At 29.7% G+C, this 24,899-nt stretch overlaps 1 protein-coding gene and 1 long non-coding RNA gene across 3 annotated transcripts; both read right to left on the reverse strand.

Moving 5' to 3' along the window:
* Positions 1-8,206: 8,206 nt before the first annotated feature.
* Positions 8,207-12,891, reverse strand: LOC109815549 (protein ACTIVITY OF BC1 COMPLEX KINASE 3, chloroplastic). The gene is made up of 8 exons (XM_020380301.3): positions 12,312-12,891; positions 11,989-12,216; positions 11,120-11,455; positions 10,314-10,869; positions 9,962-10,148; positions 9,486-9,852; positions 8,690-8,838; positions 8,207-8,483 (listed from the first exon to the last, which is right to left on the reverse strand). The coding sequence occupies exons 1-7, from the start codon at positions 12,675-12,677 to the stop codon at positions 8,719-8,721; spliced, it is 2,160 nt and encodes a 719-aa protein (XP_020235890.2). The 5' UTR covers positions 12,678-12,891; the 3' UTR covers positions 8,207-8,483; positions 8,690-8,718.
* A 2,979-nt stretch (positions 12,892-15,870) lies between these two features.
* LOC109815537 (uncharacterized) lies at positions 15,871-21,628 on the reverse strand. 2 transcript variants are annotated; one of them, XR_002241190.3, is made up of 2 exons: positions 20,833-21,628; positions 15,871-16,385 (listed from the first exon to the last, which is right to left on the reverse strand). It is a non-coding gene; the product is annotated as an uncharacterized LOC109815537 (long non-coding RNA). The 2 variants fall into 2 exon arrangements; XR_002241189.3 differs by having other exon boundaries at positions 15,871-16,422.
* Positions 21,629-24,899: the final 3,271 nt, after the last annotated feature.

Below are 24,899 nucleotides of genomic sequence, written 5' to 3' on the forward strand. Positions count from 1 at the left end.
ATTTTTAAAATGTGGACTTTTTTGTTTTCTCTTTTTTAAGATATGTTAAATTTTATCTTTATTACTAATTTTGTTAATTAATTTAACAATAATGTTTAATCAATACCATTAATTAATTTTGGGACTTTAAATTAGCATATGCATATATCTCTGATTGAATTTAAAAAAAAAAAAATTTAATCATTAATCTTGTAGACTCAAAACAATCAATTTTATTGACTACTAGTGGGGCCGAGGCACTTCGTGCTTCTATATATGTATTATCTTATAATTTAAAATAACTCATATATCGAATGAATTTATTTGTTGGCATATAATTATATAAATAATTTTACACAATATGATGTTTTACTATCATAAAATTTTCTTAATAGGAATACCAAATAAAGATTTCACTTCAGGACAATTTTTGGGTTCCTTGCAATTTATGATAGAAATTAAATGTCATTCTACTATTACTTTTCTTTTTTTGGTTCGTACCTGGAGTATCCACCGCCGATAGCACAGGATTCGAACCCCTGACCTTGCTTAAGCGTAGATCAACCCCTACCGCTGAACCACACATTTAGGGTTATTCTGCTATTACTTTTAGTTATCATTAACATAATTAAAACATATATCAAAATTAATAAATAATTAAATTGAATAATGTCACACTTTTCAATAATAAATTTCAATTCTTTATATAATACATCATTCATAATTTTTTTGACTTTAAAAAGCTGCAAAAATAAATAATACAATGTCATGTATCAATATGATATATTTAAAATTTCATGTAATTTATTTTATTTTATGAAAGAAATAACCAAACCTAAAAAATAGAGATATTTTATTTTGCATGAAAGTTGTCAATATAACAGGTATTACTCAATTTTGCATTTTCAAGTGTTTTAATATTGAGAAAAATATGAGTTAGAATTGATTTAAATGAAGAAATGTTAAAATTATATTTTTATATCTATTAAATTGACACATATAAAATATTTTCACAACCATATTATTATGTCACCTTTCTAATTTTTTAGATAACAATTATTTTTTCACCATTTTCCAAATTTTAGTTAATACAAAAGAGTTAAACACTACAAAATAAATATGTGATATTAAAAACATAACTTTTGAAACTAACATAATTTCATGAAAAAAAATGATTAAAGTTGAGAAACATATTTAATTTAGTAAACCCAATTTTATTGAGAAAAAAATAGAATAAATTTAAGATACACATTTAAGTTCAATCAAACATAGTGATTATATTATTTGGGTAACATAAATCAAATTTTATGTTTCATGGTTGAATTGTAACATTTTTTAATTTATAATATCTACTGAAATTATATTAGATATTTATAAATATATTTAAAAAATTTAAATATATTAAAATAAAAATCAAAATAAGAAACAAATATATTTTAAATATGGACATTTAAAAAATTGATTAAACATAAAATGATAGAAAAATACATTTAAATTTACTATTGACTAAACTTTAAATGAATTCAATGTAAAAGATATCCTCCAAATATAGTTAAATTTATTTATGTCTTTGTAAATTTTAAAACTTTTAAAAGTAATTTTTACTATTACTTTTAAATCGAATAACTTGTAGACATGTTAGATGTCATTTTTGTGTAACTAATAGCATTGATGTGATGTTATCATTGAGAAAAGAAAAACAAAATTACACTCCTTTTATTCTAATTTTTAGCATATCTAATTGTAGATGATGTAAAAAAAAAACAACAAAACATAATTTTTGTTTGATGGACTTGTGAGTCTTAAGTCATTTCTTCATCCTCATGTAAGTCATGATCATCAAGGGTGTACTAATCGTCATAACCACAGTCATGCTTCTTAATGGTGTCCTTGTCGGGGTCAGAGTATTATTTTTCTACACCATGTGTCACTATATCCAACATTAAAGAAGATGACTTAAAATATAATACAACTTGCTTGCAAATGTGATTCATACCAGGATAGAGTGGGGATGAGTTTGGAATAAAGCGAAAGTTGAGAATTGATTGGGATGAGAAAAATGTAGAGAGGGAGAATGGAAAAAAATTGTATAGAGGTAGAGAAAATTTCTAAGAGCAAGAAAATAAAAATGGATAAAATTATAGATATATTGTGTAGTTATTATTTTAAAAGAAAGTAATCATCAATAAGGGTAAAATCTTAAGTTATAGAAGTTATAGATAGAAGTTATAAGAGAATACTAACCTGGAAACTATAAATGAGAAAGCATAAGATCAAAGGTACTAATGACCTTCATCGATCAAAACACAATATGGAAGATATTGATGTATATCATTGGCAATGAGTCATGGAACCTGGATTCAAGCGGGTAAGTCAATTTCAACAATGCGTTTCGACTTTTTTTAGGACAAAAAATATGTTTTGTTTCTTGCTTGAAAGTATAGGGAGTGATGTTGTCAGAAGAATATTGTGCAACCCAATTAGATACGATAATTGTGTGATTTGGTGATAGCATTGAATGAAAATTTTGGTGAGAGAAAAAAAATACTATCTTACAAAACGTTGGATTGAGACTCATAATAAAGTCAGAATGAATTTGGTTTATAATTTTTTTGAAAATAACATACTTAACGACACTTATTTGTGTGATTATTATTTTGAAAGAAAGTAACCACCGTATAGTTATTATTTTGAAAGAAAGTAACCACTACTTTACGGTTATTATTTTGAAAGAAAGTAACCATCAACATCAATAATAATAAGGGGTAAAATTGTATAAAAGAAAGTGGAAACCAAATATTTATAAGTTTTAATTTTTTTTTTTTTTTTGTAATTTTAAAACTATTAAAAATTAAATAAAATTCAAAATTCAAAATTCAAAATTAGGCATATTTTAAATTTTAATTTTTAATAAAATATGATTATATATTTAAAATTTTAAATCTATTAAGATAATAAGTTTAAAAATGAATTTTTATAATTTAAAAGGAAAAAAATGAATTTGGAAAATAGAGATATCTTATATTTGAATTTTTAAAAAGTTGAGTAAATTTAAATTTACTGTAAAAATAATGCAAAAAAAATCTTGGTAAAAAATGACTAAATTTACATAATTTAATGTAGAATTTTTTTTAATGAGCGTGAGAAAATAGAATTGAGAAAAGAGAATCAACCTGAAAAAACGTGGCTGAGGAATCTGAGCGGAAGTGAGAATGTCTCAATCCTTAGATGCAATTACGAAACTATCAACCCTTGAATTCCTTCCCATGTTGTTAGCTCATCTATTCGTTCTCATTCTACGTCAAAACCAACGAACAATGATGGTCGTAATGTATACAATTGGTAAAATGTTTATTGTGGGGAAATTTAAGTGAATTGAAAAATGAAAAAAAAATAGAAAGGTTTGAAGGAAATGGGCCTAAGGGGATTGAAGGAAAAATAGAAAGACAAAGACGATAACAGGATATGATAAAGAGAATAAGAAGAAGAAGAAAGGTGTGAGAGGTTTGTTGCGAGAAGAAAATAATGAAATAAAGTGGCTGGTGGGGGAGGAAAAATTCCCTTTCTCTCGAATCTCGACTACAAGGATGTATCGTGAAATGGAAGATATATTATGCAGGGATATGAAGTCACTTTAACAAAAAAAAAAAGAGGAAGCAAGAAAGAGAAGAATGTGAAAGTGTGAACAATGAGTGCAATTACTTAGATAATATGCGGATAAAAAAAAATAAGAGTGAGTAGTTACTTAAATAAAATGACATAATTACTTGTATTAATTATTTAATATGTAATATTATTAAGGATAAAAAGATCATAGTAAAAGTGGAGATCAAATGGTAGTTATAAACATTTGTATCCCCTTTATATAATTTTATAGATTTATAAATTTATAGATAATAACCAAATTTGTAGACTTTTTTTTCTCTAATGTTATCTTTTAAAATACATTACTCATTTTAGAAAAGCCAATTTCTTTAATTTTTTATTGACATATTTGGATAAACTCTATAAACATTTCTAAAAAAACATAATAGGAAGAAAAAATATAATCCTCTATAAGTTATGTAAGTGTTTTTGGGAATGTATATATATATTTTTTCATTCTTTTCTCTTTTCTTTTTTTTTACAAATTTTGAAAATGAAGATTTGAATGAATCCAAAATGCAAGAAAGTGGTCTCTCACCAACAGTATAAACTGTAGAAGAATTAAATAGAAGCCAGAAAGCACATGATATTAATTGAAAGAAGCAATGGGACCTACACGAGTCATGAACAAAGGGGAAAGGTGAAGACAGGAGACAAAGATACATGGGAACACGCCCTCAGTGTCCCTCCATCAAGAGGCACACTTGAGTGTCCCAACCGTCAATACCGGCCAAATCGGACACGTGGCGCAATCTCATCGGAACATGTGTAACCGCCAAATCTCAACCGATGAATGAAGGAGGTGGTGATTGATGCTGCTGTTTCTTTTCCCCCACTTTTAATTTTCTGGTCAACATTTGGAGAGTACACTCTCCTTTTCCGGTATTAATTTCAGTTGCTCACACATGACGAATGAAGTTAGCAATAATGCTCTCATTTCTCTCTTATGAATTAATAACTTTTTATTCATAGATGTCATATCACGTAACTTTATAAAATTAATTTCTTTATTATTTATATATTATTATTATTATTATATTTCTATTTGAAATATGATCTTTAACACATTTTTAATATAAAATTTGTAAGATTGAATATTTACGGATGGTCTAACAATAACTTGATAACGAATGACACGCTACACTCAATAATAGTCGAATTATTAAGATAAATTCTCGTATCTTCTTAAGAAAATAAATTAGAAACTAATTCAACTTTATAAAATCGACTTATAAAATAATAATTATTTTTTTTTATATATTATTATAATTTTCTCTAATTAATGTATTATCTCTTACATATTTCTTATTTTAGATTAACATATAATACTTTTTCATTTTGTCTTCAACTATATTTCTTTTCTATTAATTCATACTTCATTCCATCATTTCTAGAAGAGAAATTCTAGTTTTTTTTAGAAATATAAAATTTTTTGGTAGTTATTGAATAATTCTATTTTCCTTTGTTTGTTTATTTCCTCCTCTCTTTTATTGGTATGTCCAAATTCATTTAGATATTGATTCCAAAAAGATAACTAAACTAAAACTTCTAGATTTCTGTGGATAGCATAGCAACTCTCCTCAAAGAAAAGTTCAATTTACATGTATTATGAATTTGTGATTAAACTTAAAAGTTACTATATAACTAATAAGTGATCATTTCAAAATAAAATTAACCAAACATACATAACAGTTACGGTAAACTCCACCGTTGAATTGTCTTGTAAAATATAAAACTATAAACAACCCTGTTTTCATAAGCTTTACAAAAATTAATAAAAGATATATGAACAGGTGTTCTAAATTATAACTCGTCCAACCAAACAAGTTACTCACATCTCAAAATGTTTAATGAAATTACACTTGATACTCCTTTTTCATATTACTATGAATTCTTTTAATCTGTGTAATTGTATAATAAAAAAAAATCAGGGGAAGTGGGTGTAAATAAGAAGGCATGGTCATGGTGTTATATTGTTATAAATTAAAGAGAATTTTGAGTTGGACTAAAAAATAAGAGAGGTATTGAATGAATTTTTGTTATAAACATGAAGAGATGTAATTGTAGTTCACCCAAAAGATTATACAAGTCTTATAAAAAGACAAAAATAAAGAATAAACAAAGCTGGCATCTAAATAATTATATATTCTACCATGCTTTTTTCTTTTGTTTTCTTCATTTGTTAATTTATCATTTAGCAACAAACAACACAGCATATCAAATGGGCTTAAGAAATTGAAGGGTAAAAAGCCCACACCTGCCCAAAATTTGGACCCAGAGCCCATTGTAGTTTTTTCTAGCATAGTTGTTGTCATTAGGAATCAAATATTGCAGCCATCTTGTGATTGGTTCAGCTAGTTAATAACTTCTCATCACAAAGGTCTCTGATTTCATATTCAAATATATACATGTTTTCCTTATATATGTAGGTACGAGCCCTACACCTGGATTTAATCCTAAAAAACAATGATAAATTAATACTTATTCACCAATCAAAAATGATGTTTCATCTTGACAATTAATGCTGATTTTAGTTACTAAGATTAAAACAATGTGTTCCAGAGATGAAATGTTTATAGACCATAAATATGATGCTAAATCTAATTTTGGTCCAAATACAAGTGCTTACAAGAATGAAGAGACACTAAATATGGTTAATATAAGTGATTTGATATTTGTATTTATTAATTAAGGATCAAGATTCAATTTCTAATTTGATCATGAAATTTGGGAGATACTACTACATCCCTACAATAACCAATATGGTAGAAATGAATTATATCTCCTTAATATAAAAAAAAATAATATATATATATATATAAAATAAAATAAAAACTAAAGAGACACTCAAGTGACCTCAAAGTCGTAAAAATGAAGAATAAATAACCAGGGAGAACTAAGACATTTCATTTATAATTCAGTTCCAGTGTAGTGTATATTCGAGTTAATAAAATTTACAAAATTTTAAATTAATAATCATGATTTTATACATTTAATTTTGATAAGAAAATGAATTTAACTTAAAGTATATTCATTTAAAAAAAAATATTTTCACGATAAATCAACTTCTATATATTAAATACAATTTGTAAAAATGTTTTTAGGGGACTTTTTTTTAACAAGATTTATAGATATTCTTTTTTAACTTCTTATATAATTTAGTCATAATTATTTATGAATTAAATATTAAATTTTAAAATAAATCATCAATAAATAAAAATAAATATTTTGTTACAATATAAATTATTTATCATAAATCTAAAATATAACTTTTAAAAATATTTATTTATATAAACTTTAAACATAATTTATATATTTAAATATGATATTTATTTTTATATATAACTTATTATAAATTTTAATTATATATAATAAATATTTTTGTACAATGCACATACTAAAATACTAGTTTACAATAAAACATAATATACATTTCTACCCAAAAAGGTTTAGATATAATAAAATTTTATACCAGAATGATAATCTAATTTGATTCAAAACAACTCACGTTTTTTTTTTCCAAAAAACAATATAACCCATGTTTTTTGAGTAAATAAAGGTGTGTTTAAAGTCTACAACCGTAAATTGAAATACGTTTCTAGTTTCAAGAAACTCAAACTCATTCTTAGTTTAAGAAAAACCACGCCTTCACAGTCAGATTTAGTGAGATAAAATACAAATAGTTCAATCTTTCATCCAATGAATATGATTCGCCGAATTATGAATGAATGATTTTCATTAACTACCGACTTGTTTGAAAACTCATTGAGAATAAAAGAATCTCATTTGAAATGTAAAATTTATAACTATTAGCTATTCAAAATCACATTGGATGTGTGAAACAAAACATGTCATACATCAAGTACGAGTACAAAACGCAAGTACAATCTCTCTTGATTTCTTTTTCTTTCTCTGATGTAAACATATGTCCCTATAATTTCCATTTCGGTTTATCACATTTTTTATCATAAACTACTTATTTAAGCAATTACTCATTTGTCACAAGCAAATAATCACTTATTAGGAAGTGCTACCCATATGTCCTCAAATGACATGCCCTTTGTCTTCATTCAGGATGGTAGCCATCAAAAGCTATTTTGTAAAAGCTTGATAATAACTCATTCATAAAAATACTATCATGGGTAAATTACACACTATTTGACCCAAATTTGACTTCTTTTCAGTAATGAATTACACTAAAGAATATAGTATGGTTAATATCATTGATATGAAAATTTACGGTTGAACTTACAAACCATGTTTATCAAACCACGATCCAAACTGCGAATCATAAGGCCTCTTTTTCAAATCGTGAATCACACCATATCATGAATTGTAAAATTCAGGATCAATAATTAAAAATACCATAAAAAGCATTTAAACATAAAGAAACATTTTGGTAAGTCAAATAGCTCACTTTATAGCTAACCAAGTGAAATATAAACTACAAAAATAGATTAAGATTCAAATCATGACAGCCACAATGACCAACATTGTGCACACAAATTCGGCTTTATATCCCCTCAAAAACTTAAAAGTCACAAACGATTCCAGGTACAATACATGTAAGAAAAGCAACACATGTAAGAAAAATATCCCATATCAAAAGATAAACAGCAACATGTGCATGTAAGAACAATGAGATACCAATTGCTATTATAATTATTGTGATATCTTGATGCTGATCATTATGACCCATCATCAATAATGATGAATAAATCACATATATACAGATTTTTGGACAAAATTGGAGGATAAGAAACATAAAAGAGAATCAAACAATTTTCGCAAGAATCAATATCTCACTTCTATATTCTTCTGTTAAGAATGTAACTCCTATCTTCCCTGTCCACAATAGCCTGGCAAAAAAAGGAAGACACTAAAAATATTAGCAGAAGCAAGGACAGAATATCATTGACCGACATATGGTCCAGTCAACCAAATAAGAATGGACTACACTGTCACAACACACTATGACAATTGAAACCAGTAATTAGATCTCAATAAACCTTGAGCACCACAAAAGTAATTCAAACTACATGGGGAAAATATATAATATGCATGCCTTATCTAGCCTTTACGGTGCCACCAAATCTATTCTGAAGCTGGTGTTGGAACCCGGAGTACTTGCTGAAGAACGCGTGCAGCAAGACGTTGAGTAATCCCACCCACAACACGCCCCCCAAGTCTGCGTGCCTCAGGTTGGTCAAGGACCTGTTCATATTTAAACATTATTCTTTTGTAAAATTACAATTACAATTAAAAGCATTTGATTAGAGAGGTTTTATATTAAATCTGAAAATTTTCAATTTAATTCCACTAAATACACTACAAGAAATTAAATTATTAATGTAAATTTTAAAAGTTACTGTCCTATAACTAAATTTAATACCATACAGTTCACTTTTCAAGATCATCTTAGCCCTTAATATCATTGCCTTTGCTTTAATGTTGATTGAGGCCTACAGTTATTGGCTGCTATATTTTGGTTGCATGACATGTTTTTCAATTATCAAATTCCTTAACCTAATACTCCATATCCCCCATCATACAACATCTTTAGATGCTCCAACATTAAAATGTTCAACCAACTCCCTTTCAATTTAGTATGCAATGATATTTGCAAAATGCTCTGTTAAAAGTATATCAAATTAACAATAATCACCAATTTTGAATTTGAACTTCTGCTGAATTCCTCCAAATTTAATGTATATATGTTCATATATGTCCAACTCATAATATAAAGTATTTTTTGAGTTATTCATCTTAGTAGTAACAGCATAAAATAAGGCAAAAGACACAGAAGACTGAATAGTTATCCGAATTACAATGATGCTGCAATTGCAAATGTAAGATCTTACCTGTAGTAATGGTAGCAAAATAGTAGGATCAAAATCATGAGAGGATTGAAGAAGTCCCCATATTCTAATCACTTGATCTCTAAGCTCTATCATGCTTCGCATTTCAGTTTCTGGCACTGTAAAGGGTCCATTTGCATTGCCATTGAAGACTAGGGTCCTAACAAAGTTAGGAATATACCGGTATGTTTCAGAAATTGTGCCAAGGGTAAAAGCTTCTGACACACGAACAGCCTCTTTTATAACTAGAGTCCTCAGATCTTCACCATCTGGACTCAATAATACCTTCAGGACAGGTTGCAAAGCCTCTTTAGCAGAGAAGTCTTTATCCTTTCTCCCCTGGACAAGCAGGTTTTCAAGTCTATTCCATCTGCACTGGACCAGATCAATGAATATTCAAGTGTACTTACTATGAATGAATTATTCTACATCAACACATTCAAAGAAAGATGGACTTAAGAAAGTAGCAGATTTCATACCTGAACTTCCCATCCTTGAAAAGCAACTCAATTAGAGCATCTCTTAGATATGGATTTGGATCTGTTAGGAGCCTTTTAGCAAAATAGGGGTATGATGCAGCCAGGACCTTAAAATTGGGATCAGCATACAATGCTAAGCCTTCTAAAACAGTGAGAGACCTTAATATTAATGCATAGTATGCTGGAACTGTCAACAGAAGGGGAAAAGAACAGAAAAACAAAAGTCAACCAATCAGAGTCTGCAAAAAAGTTAGGATTTAGAAATAACCAGTAAATATTTATAAGTCATTCCTCTAATATTGAGAAAGAAATTTATAGGAATAAGTCATTGAAAAGCATAGTATTATCTCACCAGTAAAGGGGTACTGATACAAAACATTTCCCAGACCATCCACTAGTGTCTTGAAGTTAAGCTCACTCACAGTATAATTAAGTGCATCATCAAAAAAGTTTCGAAGTGCTGGCACAATTGGAGATACATCAACATCCCTAGATAAAAAATCAAGATCATAGTAGTCGCGAGCCATGGCCTCATAGTCTCGGTTAACCAAGTGAACAACATGACCAATTATGGCATATCTTGCACCTTCTGGAGTCTCACTCATCATGCCAAAATCAAGAAAAGCAAGTTTTCCCTCAGGTGTTGCCAAAAGATTCCCAGGATGAGGATCTGCATGAAAATATCCATACTCAAGTAATTGTCTGAGACTGCACTGTATGCCTGTATTTACCAGATCCAAGACTTTTAATCCTTGTCTCTCAATTGCTTCTTGCTCATTTAGTTTGACTCCATCAACCCACTCCATTGTTAGTACTTTAGCACTTGTATAGTCCCAGAAAACATCAGGAACCAAGATATCTTCCTTGTCAGCATACAATTTTTTGAACCTCTTTGCATTTTGTCCCTCCTGCAGAAACCTGTAAAAATTAACATTCAATCCCAACAAATATCTTACACAATTTACAAATATGTATCTCTATCTGTTAATATGCAACACATACATCACCCCCTAGGGAAGATTTGAATTATAAATGATAACGGAAACCATTGTTATTTTTTCTTAAAGAAAAACCAAGATGTGAAACTTGGTAATTGATGAATCATGCATGCTTAGCTGCAACTAAAATAAAAATTTGGGTATTGGCAGAAGAACTAACCTGCACATAGTTGAGCTCTTGAAAGACCCTTCGTGCAAATTCATCAATAAGCGCAACAACATCACTGGTGATAAAGTCCACATATTTATTTATTAGAAACCCTAGACCTCTAATTAGGTAAAAGTCCAATCCTATAGCTTCTTCAATGTCCGGGCGTTGCACCTTAACAGCAACAAGTTTCCCAGAGTACTTCAATTGGGCCTTGTAAACTTGACCCAAACTAGCTGCCGCTACAGCCGTTGGAGATATAGTAGAGAAAATAGAGTCAAGAGATTGTCCTAATTCCCTCTCTATGCATGCAAAGGCCTGATCATCAGGAAACGTTGGCAATCCGTCCTGATAAAGCACAGAAATAATCAAGGCAACCTAAGTAACCAATTAATTCATAAACATCTTCACAGCACAAACAGACATATAAAGGCCACAACTCACTCGTGACTCCACTACATAAGTGAATAAATTTTCACAAGATATCATCAACATTGTGAGCGATCCATGTTTGGTATATCAGCTACTTTTACATTAGTTCAAGGGCTTAACACAAGCGTCCTCCTTCTTGGGAACGGGTATAAAAAAACATAATATTCCTTTAATCCTTTACTTTGGCTTTTAACCAAACCAAATAGTGTCATGTGTTCCATGTAGTCAACCTCATCTAGTAGGATAAGGCTTTGTTGTTGTCATCATCAATATTAAGTAATTCTAGAGAAGTTTACTCAAACAGACTCATAATTACTTAACCATTCAAAATTCTCACTCAATGCCAAGTTAATCAACCCCTAGAACATGCTCACTAGAAAAATCTAACAGGCTACACTACACACTACACCAATCAAATAAAGAGCTAAAAGCGAAGATAAATTCAATACTTGAAGTTGAGAGAGCTCCTCCAGATACTCAGGTGGGCAGATATCAGGTCTAGTAGACAACCCCTGACCCAATTTGACAAAAGTTGGTCCCAGCCTTGTGAATGAGTCCCTAAGCTCAATTGCACGAATCCTTTTATTCTGATCAAGCACCCCACTTCTCTGGTCCACCAACAGCTTCAACCCGAACAAACCCAACGCACTCAGAACCTTAAGGGCCCTCCCCACCACCTACCACAAAAAGGGTCTCATCATTTCACAAAAACCATTGACACCCACAATTGATATCCCCGAAAAGACTTAAACTTTGGAAGAGAGAGAAGAACCTTGAGGGGTTGGGAGCCGTATTTGGAGGCCACAAGCTGAGGGGTGTAGACAGAAGCATTGGCAGCACGAGCCAAGGCTCTGGCCTCGGCTTGAAGATCATCAGCACGAGTCTCTGGAAGCGCAAGCACCTTGAAGGATCCATCTTTTGGTGAAGGTGAAAGAGCAGAATTTGGTGGTGGTGTTGCCTCAATTAAAGCACCACGTGGGTGAGGGTTCAGCCAAGTTAACCTGGTTCTAGTTCTGGTTCTTGTTTCTGATCTTGTGATGGAAGTGGTTTTGAAAGGGAGTGATGTGGTGGGGTTTGAAAAGGAACGAGGGGGGTGACCCGTGGGGGAAGAAGACACCACTGCTGACACTGTAGCCATGGCCACAGTGATGTTGTTGTAAAGAGCCAAATCTGAAGCCTTGGCAATGGAAATTAAGAATTGGAGAAGTTTGGGAAGAAAAGGTGAATTTGGACAACCTTGGTTATTCAGAATTTGGCACAAGACAAAAACGGGGGCTAGGTATTTTGTGTTTGGATTATGGGATATGGATATGGAAAGTGGAATGATCTTGTGAGTTGTGACACCCACGTAAAAATGGTAGATGGGGATGTTTTATTGGTACATGGTAGATGGGATAAAGTTAGAAAAGGTTTCCTGATTTTATTTTTATTTGAAAAATGTGAACTTATTTCTAGTTTTTTTTTTAATATATTGGAATACATTTTATACGAGTATATGTAATTAAAGTTGTCGATTTGAATTTTTTTTTCCATTAGTCCATCACATGCCAACACGTTTTTAGGGATTGAAAAGTGGATCAATTTGATTTGATTTGACCAAAAATAAGATCAAGTTAGAATGACTTGTTAGGTGAAAGTGGGTCAGATATTTTTTTTTTTACATATTTCTTTTTAATATTTAAAAAGACTCACATAAATTAATGTATTTAAATAATAAAATAATTATTAAATTATAATAAATTTAATTTGATTTACTACATAATAAAATAAATATATAATAATAATATAATAATTTTTAATTATTTTATGTGATTTATTTAAACTTAACATTAAAAATAAGATAATAATAATAATGATAAATAAATAATCAGATGAGTCAACCCACTTCTGTCATTAGCCATTTGGCATGACGAGCTAGTAGGCCAAGCGAGATGGGGGGCCAAGATGTCTAACTCAACACACCAAATTTTTGAAAAGTCAACAGGTTAACCTACAAGTCATAACTCGTTTTATCATCCTTACACATTTTTAAGTTAGTTGGACTAAGAGAATTTGATATTAGCTTTGTTTTTATAAAGAAGATCAAATTATCTACATTATCAAGATTAATAAAGGTAGTTAATTTAGTTGATAATAAATATGTCTTATTTATATATTTTTTTTCTAAAACTACCCTTATACTATTTTTTTTCTAATTGATATTCATATATCTTTTAACCAATTATGTCTTATACTATTTATCTCTCATAAGTAATACTCATCTTCCTTTTAATTAATTAGAGTGCATATTTTTTTAAGAGATTATAATTAATATGACTTATCAAATTAAGAGAACACATTTTAATTAGTATAAAAATAATTAGTATATGAGACCAAATGAATTGAGCCTTATATAAAAAAACAAACAATTGTTTTAAATTGAGTTTTACAAATAAGAACAGAGATGTTATAAGGCTAAATTTTGTTTTGTCCAACTCAATCCATAGTCGCAAGCTAAACTGATCAACTCATGGACCAATCAAATTTTTAAAGTAAAAAAGTATTTAAGTAAATTAGCTTTTTTAATAATAAGTTAATAAAATATTTTTTTATTACTATAAACTAAAATAAGAAAATGTAGATTTATATTATAAAATAGCAAATTATAATGCATAATAATATAAATAAAATAAAGTATATTAACTATGTGAGAATACGTAAATGTTAAAAAAATTATAAAAAAAAACTTAATAGGCATAAAATATTAACTTTAAAATGACATTAACAATATATATAATACTAAATTTACCATTTATTATCGTAATAATTATAGATAATATTAATAATTAAATTTGAACCATAGGTTAACCTAATTCATCATGAAGAAGTCCAATTTGAGTTATTAAAAATTTGAGTCAGGTTAAGGCAAAATGACATTTGGCCCTAATTTTTTTTGCAATCCAACATGTCACATTTATCGGGTTAATAAAATCAAGTCTATTTTGACAATTTTATTTCCAGTGTTAGTTGTACAAGCAACTCACCAATGTTTTTATTCCACTTTAAATGAGACTTACCATATTGCATCACTTATATTTTATAAATTTTGTTCCAATGTAAAATCTTATAAATGATCTATACTTTTATAATTTTTTATTTACACTTCATTTTTTACAATATTTTAATTATTATAATTAAATATAAAGTTAATTAAACATGATAAATAATATTTTAATATGTATAAAAAAATCAATAATAAAATTCACATAATTATTTTAATGTGTATAAAATAAAATATTAAAATAAAGAAATTACATAATGATGAAAAATACATAATGATAAATTATTTAGAACAATAAATATAAAATATTTTTTGTGATTCTCAAGTTTGAAACATTGTCAAATATGTTCTACAAAGTCATTTTGAAATTGTTGGTATTATTGTCTATCATGAAGATGTGTCCTCTTTTTATTACCAAAAGAAATAGGATGAGAACCATTAGATGCATTAATAGTCAAGACATTTTTACCTTTATTATCATATTCATAATTTATATTGTTCTTCCATCTTCAAGAATTATGTTATGTAATATGATGCATACATACATTATACTCTTGTTAGGGTATTTTTGGCAAGCGTATCAGTTGCACAAGTAGTTAATGATAAGTAAATATTGTCTCCCAAATGACCTATACAATACACGACAATAAATACATTCAATAACTAATTTAAACTAAAGAATATTTTATTAAATGATATTGATTAATAAAAGAAATAAAAACTATGTAAAATAAAGGTAAATTTCTTTTTGGTATTTTTTTTATAAACACTTAGAAGGCAATTTAGATAAGAAATGAAATGATATGTTAATGTTGAAATTAAACTTCACTTAACCTCACTAATAAAAACTATATATAAAAAAAGGTAGAGTTCCTTTTGGTATTTTTAGTAAACACTTAGAAGGCGGTTTAAATAAGAAATGAAATGATATGTTAATGTTGGGAATGGACTTCACCATACCTCACTTTCTTGTATTTAAAAACACTTAAATCTTTTTTCACATTTAATGTTAATTTCAACCAACTAGTTTACTTAAAACCTAATATTTTAGAGGAAAGAGCTAAGTTTCCTTATTAAGAATCCCTTAAATACTTAATAATTGGACTTGCATCAATAAAAATGATTTAAAACAACTAATGGGTCAAGTTTTGTTCCTAGATATAAGCTCCATTAGGTATTTTGTTCCAGTCTAAATTTACAAAAGGTATTTTTCAATAACTAATAAATCAAATATTAAGTTATGATTGATCAATTCACGACAAGCATTAAGATTAGAAACAAAATACTAACATTGAAATGGAAAGACACACATGTGCACACACCCACATGCATATATAATTAATATAAGTTACATGAGAGTTTAGTTGGTTACATCTAATCTCAACAATGATGAAATTAGCTCCTCATTGTCACAAAGAGTGTAAAAAAGAAAACGAAGGGGATCATGGAAGGTGGAGAGGAGAGCTTGGAAGTGATGTAAAAACCCTAGCAGCCTTAGGAAGTCTCCAAACTCATCCTAGCTTCAAAATGATGAAAAGTGTCCTCAAACCATCAAAGAGAAGAATAAAACGTTCCAAAAGTATCATGTAATAAAAATGACGCCTCATGTAGGCTAACATACATTGGGCATAGGCACACAAATAAGAAAAAAAACTTCTCTACAAGGGTCAAGCCAAGTGTGGGTAGAGGTGCGCCCAGTAAGAACGAGACAAAGGTTTTTTTTGCCAAGATTGATGACATCTAGCATTGTGTAATCTTCGACATGGCCTTCAATAATTCTTCTTACTTCACTTCCATGTGTCATTTCTTGTACAATTAATGGTAATCGCATTCCAATTAATTACTAAAAATCATTAAAATAAGGACTGAGCTGGTTAAAAGCTAAAAGAAAATTGATATAATAAAATATAAAATGACCAATAATTATAAGTATAAATTAACATTATCAATTCTTCAAAGAATTGACATGTCAAACACATGTTGAACCACAAATAGTTACAAATCAAGATTACAACATTCCAAAGGTCACTTCCAAATATTTTCTTGTTGATTCTTGTCATTAAGTAAATAATTTTATCTTTTCTTCTTATGACATAGGGATGGTCTTCACCAATGTAGTCCACTTCAGGTAAATACCATTTGGTTGATATTTGGTTTTCTTCACTGTATATTACACAACATGAGATTTTCTAACCAAATGCCATTAAACACATTTGATGCATTTGACATATAAATGTCATTATTTGAATTTGAAGTGCCAAATCTACATGTAATGTAATGTCATAGTTTCAAGTGTGATCGTAGGTTTCTCATCATCACTTCAACAAAATTGTCTTTTTCAAGTAATTGGACAATTTCTTTCATTCTTAGTGCATACAATCAATAGAATCAAACATACTTAGAAAATCCATGTGTGTTCCCCATTTGGAGTAGTCGTCCAATACCTTCATTGGTAGGCCTTTTGGAGTATTCATCTTTAAATATCGTGCATGCACCTTATACAAATCTCTTTAAACACTTCACAACAAAATTTTTACTAAATTCGAACATAATCATCTATATTATTTGATCTGCATACCAATGTAGGAGTAACGATAATGCATTTCTGCAACGGTGAAAGACCCTTCCTAAATTGCAACAACCTTCATCTAGAAATATTCATTATGATGACCATGGGCTTCTACAATTTGAAGGGACACATGTCTTTATATTCAAAACCTTCATTGAAATTGAGCATCTATATAAACTATATTATTAGAGAAGTAATTATGAACTATCAATTGTGTCCCTCTTCATGATATTGATCTATCATCATTAAAAAAAATTCTTTAACAAGTGGTGTTGTAAGATTTTTGTTATATCTTGAGTATTATCCTCATTATTTCTTCGTCTGTATTATCTTCAAGTCCCTCATTTATAATTTGGTTTTAAAAAGTATCAAATTCAATGTCTAAATCCATTATGTAGCAAACTTAAGTGTGAAGTTAAGGAGAGAAAAAATGGAGGTTTTGATAAAAACAAAATCGAGAATAAGATACAACAAGTATAAATCTACTATATATTATTGTGCATAACAACTTGTTTTGCAATAGCAAGTTTCATCACGACTAGTTTCATAATGACTATTTTTGTAATAATATGTTAGGTCATTACACTTTATAACTTAACAACTACGCAATAAAAAAATATAATTAATTCAACTACACTAAAGTTACCATGCAACAATATTTGTACATTCATGTAATAAAAACATGTATAGGATATAGAAAATATAAAATAGTTCCTATCAAGTTTAACATGAAAACATAAAGCTCCTTATGGAATTATAATAAAACCCTATACATATATACAAATATAAATCTAATATAAGGTACTGAAAACATAAAGACACTGTTACTAGTCAAACAACTTTATGCACATGTTGCCTCAAAACAACACCAAACAAAAACATTGTTATCCCCAACATGATACTCAAAATTTTCTCATCTTCTGATCTAATCCTACTCTGCTCCCATAAAATATGATCATCATAGTTCAACAGCAAGGAAATTCATTTGGGTAAGGTCATAAATAAGAAATCAACATGATATAGAAGCAAATAAGCTAAGTATATAAAACAACTTCATCATATTTACAACACAACAACAACCCAAGGCTTAGTTTAACAATACACCATAAATTTTCAACTTAACAACTCAACATCTGAACAACACAATTTTCAACTTAACATATGAACAATACAACAACTTACAGTATAATAACTTAACAACACAATAACTCTATAAATTGTCACGTATTTCAACTAAGAAATCTCTTACAACACAGCTGAATATTCTAAGTGGCTTAACCTTATTGAATCACAATGTTTCTTATCCCTAAAAAGGAAATCAAGTGAGCAACATTTGGCATACCAGTGTCAAGTCAACACAATAGATGGCATACCAATGCCTAAAACAACGTCACTGATTTCTTGAATTTCACCACTTAGATTAGGAAAGTTCAGTACCACTGTTATGAGTATAATAGCTTGGGTGTGGATCTACCATGACATTAGTATGAAACAACTAAGCCTAAATGGAATTAACCTGCCAACTACTCTCTAAATACTATGTATTTTTCTAGTAATCAGTTAAGGATTTTATCCATCTACTTCATACCTTACTCAAATTGGCCGCTCATAAACTAGTATGGCTCGACCTAGTTATGATATGATATCAACTAAGGACTTGGAGAAGACTCAACATTCCACTTCAAAAGACAATTATTCTCAAGAAGTGTTTTCAACAATTAGGCTCTTACAGCAACACAACACATATCCATACAATGGGATACTTCAACTTTTAACACAACATCTCCTCTAATCTTAAATTCACAACACAACTCAACACAATATAACTTATTCATATCACAACATGGCTTAACACAATGCCTCATGCACAAGACAACATAACTCAACACAACATGTCTCATGCATATCATAACACAATACTACATAATAAATACTTCCCATGCATTTTCAACACAACACACAACAACATATTTTTCATATTCTTTCAGCATTCTTGCGCCAAACATGATCAACTTGTGCCTAGCATCCACACTCAACATCACTCATCCTGCACCAGGCGCTAGTGAGGCAAATAGCCTCTAGCTCACTCAAACCCATCACTAATCCTTTTGCGCCTAACAAAAATCAAATAGAGTCTCTATGTAATCCACGCCCGATGCAAATCATCTTACGTTTAGGGTCAATGAGGCAGAGAGTCATTGATTTACTTATGATTAGTGCCACTTATCCCACGTTCAACGTAACCAAGTCAAAGAACTCTAGAATCACTCACACTCGACGCCATTCTTCATGTGCCCGATGTCAGTAGGGCATGAAGATTTTAACTTGTTCACCCCCGACGTCACTCATCATGTGCCCAACATTAGGGAGAAAGAGAACTTATAAGGATTCCTTAATCTTTAAATAAACAAGTCAACCACAACACAATGTTACAAATTTCATAATAACTATTTTAACAAAAACTGATTTTTTAATCATAATTACTAAAAAATTTACAACTAATAAAAAAATATACAATTCATAACTTTTAGCCTAACTTGCAATAAGGACCAACTAAAATAAAATTACAATAACAATCACTATCTAACTTGTGCCTAATAAAGTTATAAGTTAATTCATTATTTATGAGTTGCCTTTCAATCATCCCAGGTGTGTCCTTTGTGAGGACTTTCGTACATCTTACTAAAATTCATTACCTCCCTTACTTCGGCCAATTGTTTAATTGCATCATTTTTCTTTTCCACTGCATGTGCCATATTACCTAACTCATTTTTTTTGTTAAAACATGGTTTAAAAACTTTTGATTTGTTCTTCCTTTTTGCTACCTTTTAGCATATTGGGTGAGACATTAAATTTGTTGGGTCATATTCTTCAAAATCAATAGGTGCATCTATGTAAGAAGGCATTGAGTATAGCCCAGATTTAGAAATTTTTGTTTTCTTTGAAGAGTTCTTCATTGATTTAGATTTATGTTTTATCTCATCTTTGTCACAACTGAGATCGCAACGGGACAACGAATATAAAGTTTAAAACAATAAAGTCGCCACTTGTAAACACCAATTTTATCACACTAATTTTTCTAAATTAATAATTTACAAACTAAATTTAAAACAAAAAAAATACACACAATAACCATAAATAATAAATAAAAAATAATAAAAATTAGAAAAAGACAAAATAGGGAAGCCAAATCTTCCTCCGTATCAACAAATGTGTTTTGTAGCTAGTATAACTTTTTTCCTTATCCTGTAAGGTTTTTATGTTAGTGTTAAAGTCTGATTTTGGTGCCATGCATAAAAATAATTCTCGAAACTGCAAACTATGGCATTTTTTTTTGCAGCATGTTTTGGCTTGTATACGTTTCTTCTATAAAGGGGAGAAGATAAGAATAAGATGGGGGGAGACAGAAAAGAGGAGAAACGGAGAACAAAGGCCAACAACAAATTTCAAGCAGGGAAAGCTCAAGCATAAGGCCAAAGAAGAGGCTAAAGCAGTGCGGGTATCAATTACTCTCCCGAATTTTTTTATTTCTATCATTAAAACAAATTTTTTATGAATCTTTTATCATGGAATCGAAACCTTTCTTCTAAAACTTCAGTAAGCCCTAAAGGTTGTAACGAATAAAACCTAGTCATAATAGAAAACAAATAAAAATAAATAAAAAAGGGGGTTAATGAATACTACCAGGGAAATATAAATGAATAAGCCGCCGTGAGCCGTGCACCGCCGTTTGCCGCCACTGGAGGCGATTTCCGGCGACGGCGGTACCGAAGGTGATTTTCGGTGACAGCGGTATGCGTGTCCATCTTCTTCCTTACGCACTTGTCGTGCGCAGCCACGGCAAGCCAAAGCGGGTCAAGCTGCCATGAACCTCCTCCTTATTCGCAACCCACTCCGTTACCGCCATCTTCTTTCCCCCTTCGCAACGTCAATGGCCGACACCATTACGGAGCCAAAGAAGCCACATAGGGCTTGTGTAACCCTAATGCGAGGGTTTTAGTCCCACTCACCTTTTTCTCCTTTTTGCTCTACTGCTGCGTGAAATGTGGCTTAATGCCACTTATTTATGTTTTTTCCCTTTCTGTTTCTTTTGTCTATTTTTTTTTTGTGTGGGCTCAAGTGGTTCAATATCACTGTTTCCTTTCTTTTCTTTTTTCCGTTTTTGGGACCATGTGGGCTAAAGCCCATTTAGAAACAAACATCCCTGAAATTGTTCAATCATTTTTTTTCTTTTTTGTTCTTTTTTTTTTTCCAAAATGCGTAACAATGAGTATACCACTCAATCAAATTTTTCTTTTCCTTGTTCCAAGATGCGTAACAATTAATATGACTAGCAGAGTTTATTTTATTTTACAGCAAAATTAATTACTTTATTTGTATCCATATATTGAGTTCTCGTGTTACTTTAAAGATATGGATAATAATTATTATTATTACTATTATTATATCAAATATTAATAACATTTATTTTTTTAGGAAAAATAAAAAAAAATTATTTAAATTTGGCATTCTCCTAATCTTAGATGATGGTATTTGTTTCTTGTTTTAACAAAATTAGTTTGGTTGATTTTATGTGATTAAGTTGTTTCTTTATATAAATGTGTTAGACGTTTACATAATTTTTAATCCATTTAGACTACAATAATAATAACAACAATAATAATAATAATAATAATAATAGTAATAATAATTACCGTGATATTTATTATCAACATGTATATTCATAATAACTATCATTTTAAAAAGGAATTATTTGAATGTAACATTCTCTTGATTCTAGAACTTAATGGTGCAAGTTGTGACAATTTGTTATCTTAAAGTTTTTATTTAAAATATAATTAAATATCAAAATATTACCACAATATTCAACATAAATATTTAAAGTTATTATATCAAAGATTTTATTTGAGGGATGGTTAATTAGATGTGACATCTTTTTAACCTTTAAATTTAAGGTATAAGTTGTGACAACTTGATATTTTTAGATTTTCCTCCAAAATGAAATATCCAACCAAAAAATCTTTTAAGATAATAATATCTATAGCAATAATCATAATTAAAATTTTATTGAATTGACTTTGGTGTACACCTTAGTCAATTTTATATTTTTAAGGTGAATGAGTTGAGACAGTTCAAGAATCCTATATTAAAAAATATCAACACATAAATATTTTCTACCAAAGAACTACGTGACTCTGATTCTTCATTACACATGGAGATACGTAGGAGCAAGAAATAAATCTTTTCGAGCCAAAAAAATAAAAAATATATTATCTTCCTTTTATATAACAATAATAATTTTAACTTTTTTAATGCATTAGTTAAATTAGTTAAATAAAATATATTTGATCATTTTAGTGAGATAAATATTTTATAAATTATAATTAAGTTATTTAATTAATTAAAGGTAATCATCTTAGGACGAACATTGTGAGGTGTTAATACCTTCTTCATACGTAATCGACTCCCGAACTCAAAAATATGGTTTTCATAGATTATTTTATACTTTATGGTTTTTCCAATGTTTTTTCGTAAAAAAATAACATTGGTGGCGACTCCTTATTTTTAATTTATTTTTCGCCGTCCCGTTGTGATCTCGGTTGCGACACCACTAATGTTTATTTTTATTGAAAAACATTAGAAAAACCACGAAATAGAAAATGATCTACAAAAATTATATTTTTGAGTTCAGGAGTCGATTACGTGTAAGGAAGGTATTAGCACTTCACAACTTTCGTCCTAAGACAATTACCTTTAATTAATTAAACAATTTATTTATAACTTATAAAATATTTATCTCACCCTAAATTAATTAACTGTAATTATCAAATGTATTTTATTTAACTAATTTAACTAATGAATTTTAAAAAAGATTTAAAATTATTATTTTATATAAAAGGGAAGATAATATTATTTTTTAGTTTTTGGCTAGACAATATTTATTTCTTGTTCCTACGTATCTCCATGTGTAATGAAGAATCAGAGTCACGTAGTTTTTTGTAAAAAAATATTTGTGTGTTGATATATTTAATTATATTTTTTTTTATTAAATTTAAGATTCATGAACTGTCTCAGCTCATTCATTTTAAAATATAAAATTGATTGAGGTGTACACCAAAGTCAATTCAATAAAATATTTAGTTTTAATTATAATTATTGTCATCGATATTATTATTACTATGTGTTGTGCACAGGGAGTTACCACACATATACACATGTCTCCACATTGGTGACATATTGTCCGCTTTGGGCCCAAGCCCTCACGATTTTGCTTTTGGACATCACCCAAAAGGCCTCTTAACCAATGAAGACAACTGTGTGTATATAAACTCATTTCCATCCTCTTGTTTGAACGATGTGGGACTTTGCTTGCATCCCAACAATCATCCTCTCAAACAAAGGACCACGGTTTACCCTCCCCTGCAGCGGAAACTACGAGTATTATCCGATGGTGGTCCCACAGAGCTCACTCACCCTCAGAGTGTCTGCACCACCGCTCCATCATGACCTCCCTCATGACAGCGGGACACGCCTCCTAACCCTCCATGTCACTGGGAAGCCTCTCTTCCACATGGACCCACCGTTAGGAAGACTTTCGACACAGATTCCAAACTTGGATCCACCTGCCAGCCATCATACTTGTCGAGCTGGTCACCTGATCAAACCATCGGCTCTGATACCACTTGTTGTGCACAGGGGGGTTACCACACATATACACATGTCTCCACATTGGTGAGATATTGTCCGCTTTGGGCCCAAGCCCTCACGGTTTTGTTTTTGGACATCACACAAAAGGCCTCTCAACCAATAGAGACAACTGTGTGTATATAAACCCATGTCCATCCTCTTGTTTGAACGATATGGGACTTTGCTTGCATCCCAACATTATGGTACATACTTAAAATATTTTTGGTTGGATATTTTTATTTTGGAGAAAAATTTAAAGATATCAAGTTGTCACAACTTGTATCTTAAATTCAAAGGTTAAAAAAATGTCACATCTAATTAATCATTCCTCTAATAAAATTTCGATATAATGACTTCAAATATTTATATTGAATATTATGATACTACCTTTTGATATTTAATTATATTTTGAATTTAAATAAGGACTTTAAGGTAATAAATTGTCACAACTTACACCTTTAAATGTAACGACCCGCCATAGGCCATCACATCAATAACCAATATGACAACTAAAATAAAATAATATATAATAAAGAAAATAGAGCAAAGGCCAGCTACACTAGAGTATAAATATACAATAACATATAAATTATTTCCATAATATAAAACATAATTTTATAAAATAGTCATCATTCGTAGGGTTATACAGTCATCCAAAAAGATAATGAATGTACAACATCATGAAAACATCAAAATAAGACACCCTAGGTGTTGGTCAAACTCTAAGCCTAGCCACTTCTCAAAGCAGCTACCAAAAGACTCCTTGTTATCCCAAAGCCTCACACCTGATCTGCTCCTCCACATAGTGAGATCATCACAGTCCATATCATGGAAATATAAGGGTTAGCACGTATAAAACCAACCATAGTACAACATAATGAAATATCAGTAAACTAGATATTCATCAACAGTATGTATCCATACCAAGGGAATGACAACATTATAACAAGTCATTTCCATGCCAAATATAAACCAATCCAAAATCTAATGTATACACATCCATGTCAATACATATATATTCTATGATAATAAAGAATCCATAACCAATGTATACAATCCATACC

This window comes from Cajanus cajan, chromosome 3, assembly GCF_000230855.2.
Source record: "Cajanus cajan strain Asha chromosome 3, NIPB_CcT2T_4, whole genome shotgun sequence".
Lineage (NCBI taxonomy): Eukaryota > Viridiplantae > Streptophyta > Magnoliopsida > Fabales > Fabaceae > Cajanus > Cajanus cajan.